The 5,107-nt window shown below is 50.8% G+C and overlaps 1 protein-coding gene across 1 annotated transcript; it reads left to right on the plus strand.

The window, feature by feature from the left end:
* The first annotated feature begins 1,038 nt into the window (after positions 1 to 1,038).
* Positions 1,039 to 4,659, plus strand: LOC122374275 (cathepsin D-like). The gene is made up of 4 exons (XM_043352919.1): positions 1,039 to 1,124; positions 2,058 to 2,264; positions 2,427 to 2,594; positions 3,808 to 4,659. The coding sequence occupies exons 2-4, from the start codon at positions 2,073 to 2,075 to the stop codon at positions 4,627 to 4,629; spliced, it is 1,182 nt and encodes a 393-aa protein (XP_043208854.1). The 5' UTR covers positions 1,039 to 1,124; positions 2,058 to 2,072; the 3' UTR covers positions 4,630 to 4,659.
* Positions 4,660 to 5,107: the final 448 nt, after the last annotated feature.

Genomic DNA, 5,107 nt, shown 5'->3' on the forward strand with positions numbered 1-5,107 from the left:
CCATTGGCTCGACATTACGAGACCATGACCCAGCAGCACAACTAGGACATGTAATATCTAATTTCTCCACCTATCCGTGCTTCTATCCTCAGGAAACTGAAATCCTTCTCCTCCACACCGCAACCCCATTCCGGGCTGGACAGGCAACTTTATCTCATGCGGGCTGCTCCCTTGGAGCGGCACCGCTGCTCCCGAGGGAGCGCACCCCGTAGCCGGGTGCAGTGAGTGCCTTGGGGCTGGGTGGCCTGTCCTCTGGACGGGCTCAGCCCCGGCGACTCACTAGGGTGCCTGCCCAGACCAATGTCTCCCCCTAAATCCTATCATCCTTCCGGCTCTGCAATGGTCTTGTCGACCGAAAGGGCCTAACCCAACAAAACAATAAAAAACAATCTAATTTCTATAAAAAAACAACGGTTTTCAATCGTTTTTATTAAAAGCATAAGATTCACTGGAACCTTCTTCGCATTTTATCAAACCATCTGAACCATGCCTAATATAAGGTACATATCCAATATTAGCGAATTTCGAAGAAGATTAGCGAACTTTCGAATAATTGAGTCGCTTCGTATCGCAGTTGTCGGACTGTAATCCGACTTCGGTGGTCTGGCAGCCGCCGGGCTCCCATCTGCGCTCGGTGTTATCACAATGTTTAGCCATGCGTCTGCCACTACATACTCAAATAGCTTCAGTTACTTCGGTGCTTTTAGGGTTCCAACTTTGAATTCCTTCTTATCCAACTTATCATTGATATCTATCCAACGGAATCTGTGTGTCTTGCGTCAGACCCAACTGTGTTTGATGTTCAGTTTTTTTTTCTGCCACGCCTTGCCCCTGGATTCCTCCGCCCCCCCCCCCCCCCCCCCCCGTGACCAAATCCTATAGTGCCTGACAGCTGACTCGTCCTCACCGCATGGTTCTCTCTCATCGGCGATTGTGGGTTACATAACAAGCTGTTATCGCTGAAGTATTTACTCGCGTCCTATGTCCTATTTTTCTTCTGCCAGGCACCCAATGCCAGGCACCAGCCGATATGACATATAAAAGACCAATATCTACATCGATAGCTATCAGTTCCTTACTGAAGCTCCTGAGCAGACTGCGCTTTCTGTTCATCTGCAGAACAGGTATGTGAGATTTATAGCACTGAGTGGCTGTTGGCTGAACACATCTATAGCACTACTGAAGATGGGCTATAGCACTTCCCCCCCCCCAAAAAAAAAATCACGACCTTCTAGGACCGCACATGATTAGCATGTAAACTGAATGCTACAGTTCGTTTTTTTCAAAGTTTGACCCTCATTGTTAAGTGTTAACATCTCTGTGAATAAAGCATGACAATTGGTAGCTGAATTGCTGAGAAAACTGGTGGCGCACATTAATTTAACAGACGATCAAAGTATCAAAATTATTTCTACCCACTTGCTTCCGGCCTCAGAACTCGTATTTGTCCGTATTTACAACACACAGGGATAGACGACTTGTCAGGAATATGATAACTGAACTAACCAATAAATCGCATGGCGCTGGACATAACGGTATGTATGTACATCATCATTGTTACAAATTTGCTTTTTTAACAATATCCTTAGCTCCAAAACAATGTGCGTTAACCAATAACCAGTTTTCTCAATAATTCAGCTAGCAATTCTCGCGTTGCGTTTTAAAAAAAAAAAAATTGCAGTAGGTAAGGGTCGAAAAAAAAACGAATCAGTAGCCCCGTTTACATAGGGCTCGTTGCCAGATAGTGGAATTCCGATACCGAGACATTTATTCCACTAACGAGACATTTCAGGCACATTCCGCTAGTTCAGACGACCTAAAGCCGGATAGGTCGTCAGAACTAGCGGAATTTGCCTGAAATGTCTCGTTAGCGGAATAAATGTCTCGGTATCGGAATTCCACTATCTGGCAACAAGCGCTATGCAAACGGGGCTATTGTAAGCCAATTTAATGTACAGATAACAAACGAACAACCATTATTTAAGACACGATAGTAATCGCAACATCTGACAGTAACACTCCAATGACACCACCGCTCCACCGGTGTACCGCCAGAGGTAACGAAAGCCGAGATGCTGCGTCTTGTGTCGGTGCTGGCGTGTCTGGGCGCCCTGGAGGCGGCCGTGGTGGCCGTGCCGCACGTGCAGGTGAACGTGCCGCACGTACCGGTGAACGTGCGGCCCGTGATCGGCGCCGTTCTGGAGCAGAGGAAGGCCGCCGAGCCAGCCCCCGTCTCCCTGCCGCTCACCAAGGTGGAGGCTGATGTAAGTAGGAGTCTCCGCAGATATTCGCTTTTTTAGCTTTTAAGGATGGTTTCGCCTAATGTTTTGGCTTTGTCTTTACAATACAATACTTCAACTGTTGTGCATCTTCTACAGCTGCATGCTTTTGCTGACTTGTTTTCGGACGCTGCGGTGGATTTGTAGGGCCAGCGGTACTTCCTCGGGGAGATGTCGGTGGGCACGCCCGGCCAGGCCATGACAGTGGCCGTGGACATCACCTTCCCGCTCTCGTACATTCCCTCCATCAACTGCAGCGACCCGTTCTGCACGGACCACACGCAGTATGACTCGGCCGCCTCCTCCACCTACGAGGTAAGCCACAAGAAAGCAGCACCCTACACGTTCATAATTGCAAACTGGGTCCCAATTGACTTTTGCACGGGGCCATTTTCATCCGCCCCTTGACGTGTACCGAATTCGGGCGTAACCTGCCCAGCCGTTCTCGAGATCTGAAAGTGACCCTTCCACATGCGCAAGTGCAGTGGCACTCAAACCGTGGAAATGCATTGTACCCTGGTTACCTGTATGCACCCCAAGTCTCAGCGCGATCGGCCCAATATCAACCGCATTATTGCACTTGTTGTAAAGCTGGCACCTCTGTTTTGCACTAGCACGTGCAAAACAGACCACCCTCATGAATCAGGAATAGTCCGTTACTTGAAAGAAGGGATGAAGCTACCCTACAAAAAAACAGACACACACACACTAACTTACCGAGCGAGCGAAGCGAGCGTATAATATAGTCCTAGCGTATTTATACTTTATAGTCTTTCTTAGATTAACGGAAATTTCTGAGTATGATCGACCGGCCGGCCAGCCGGCTGTGCGGACGCTTTCGCGAGGCTTATATCTCAGCACCACTTGAACGATTTATATGCGGTAATTTTTGTAGAGTAGCTTCATTCCTTCTACATAGTATTGGAATATTCCCGATGCATGTGGGTGACGCCTTATGCACATGCCACGTGCAAAACCACGAGGTTTTGTAACAATTGCAATATCGCTGTAACTACTGGAGCCATTGCACTGAAGGTTGGCATGTAGGTAGGCACCGTAGGCACCCACTAGGCAATGCATAATGCATATCCATGTGCCACAGTTGGGGTACTGCTGCACGTGCGCACGTGCAGGGGTCGATTCCAGATATCGAGAACGGCTGAACCGATTGCGCTGAACTTTGGTACATGGTTAGGGACCGGTTAGTAGGGTGCCGTGCAAAAGTCAGTTGGGATCCATTTTGCACGTGCGCACGTACAAGATGCCGCTTCCAGATCTCGAGAACGGATGGGCCGATTGCGCTCAAATTTGGCACATCGCTAGGGACCGGTTAGCAGGGTGCAGTGCACAAGTCGGTTGAAGGTGCCTCCTCGCAATTTCGCACGTGCAAGGCCCACCCTCTCGCTCGCTCCGTTGGTCGCCCAAAGGCGTTTTACTGGTAAATATCTTAGTTCCACTTCCAATTATCTATGCCCAATTTTGTCACGTCCTCAAAGAAGACTTTTCTGAAGTCGTTGTGCCTCCCCAGGCGGACGGCACTCCATTCGAGTTGTCGCTGGGACAAAACGTCAGCGGCGTGATCTCCAAGGACTCGATCAGCGTGGCGGGCGCCACCGTGAGCGGCCAGGCGTTCGGAGAGGCCACGGCCGTCTGGAACAGCTACGCACTGAGGGCGCCCAACGACGGCGTGCTCGCACTGGGCTTCGGCTTCAGCGCCAGCCAGGAGGGCGCGACCACGATCATGGGTTCGATGATCGAGCAGGGTCTGATCGGCCAGTGGCTGGCCGGAATCTGGCTGGGCCGCGGCGACGCCGGAGGTGAGCTGACCCTGGGCGGTCTCAACGACGACCGCCGCAGCAGCGAGCTGGCCTGGGCGCCCGTCACCTTCAACGAGGAGCACCAGAGCTGGATGGCCTCCGTGGAGAGCCTCGCCGTCGGGGAGACCAGCATCTGCTCGGAGAACTGCTTCGTCACCGCGCTGAGCACCACGCCCTACTTCTTCATGTCCATGGAGGCGGCCAAGGCGGTCAACGACGCTCTGGGCGGCTTCGACATCGGCGCACCGGGCGTGGCCGGCCTGGACTGCAGCACCCTGTACACGCTGCCGACGCTGCAGATCGAGGCGGCCGGACGCACCCTGGAGATGAGTCCCCTCGAGTACACCTACATCTACACTTTGGGAGGTGGTGTGCAGATGTGCCTCTCGGGCTTTGTCGGTCTGCCTGACTTTGACGACAATGTGACCGTGCTGGGCTCCCTTTTCATGCAGAAGTTCTACACCGCTTACGACATGGATAACATGCGCGTGGGCTTTGCTGACAGCGTTGTTACTCAAATGGTTAAGGCGTGAGAGAGAGGAGATCTTTGGATCTCCTAAGGATTGGCGAAAGAGATGTCTATAGGTAACTGTGTTTTCTCTACTTGTGTCTTTTTAATATACATGTGTCGCTGCAGTTATATAATCTGTTAGTGAGATGTTAAAATGCGATATCTAATTGTATCGTATCGTATCGATACGATACGATGTATCGTATGATTCGGCATTCGGGGAGAACATGGGCCGTGGCGAGATGCCTAGAGACTACGCGAGCTGCGAGCATAACATGCCCTTCATCCCTCACGTAAGATAGACCTTTTTTCGTCCTTTTGAAAGGACACGCTTGATGCTTCACAGTCGCTCGTGGCAATGCAAAGTGACAGAAAAGAATGGATAGTATCTGCACATTTCTGCCAGTTTGACAGCTATGAAAATTTCTCATTGGCTCGATATTATCAAGCCAAGGCCATGTGCTGGTCTCAGGCAAATCACACAGACACAGAATAACTAA

This window comes from Amphibalanus amphitrite, unplaced genomic scaffold (assembly GCF_019059575.1).
Source record: "Amphibalanus amphitrite isolate SeventyFive unplaced genomic scaffold, NRLGWU_Aamphi_draft 001633F_arrow, whole genome shotgun sequence".
NCBI lineage: Eukaryota > Metazoa > Arthropoda > Thecostraca > Balanomorpha > Balanidae > Amphibalanus > Amphibalanus amphitrite.

Coding starts and splice junctions, on each gene's coding strand:
- LOC122374275 (XM_043352919.1), top strand. CDS start 2,073: ATGCTGCGTCTTGTGTCGGTGCTGGCGTGTCTGGGCGCCCTGGAGGCG. Junction 2,265..2,426: donor TCACCAAGGTGGAGGCTGAT/GTAAGTAGGAGT, acceptor GTGGATTTGTAG/GGCCAGCGGTACTTCCTCGG. Junction 2,595..3,807: donor CCGCCTCCTCCACCTACGAG/GTAAGCCACAAG, acceptor GTGCCTCCCCAG/GCGGACGGCACTCCATTCGA.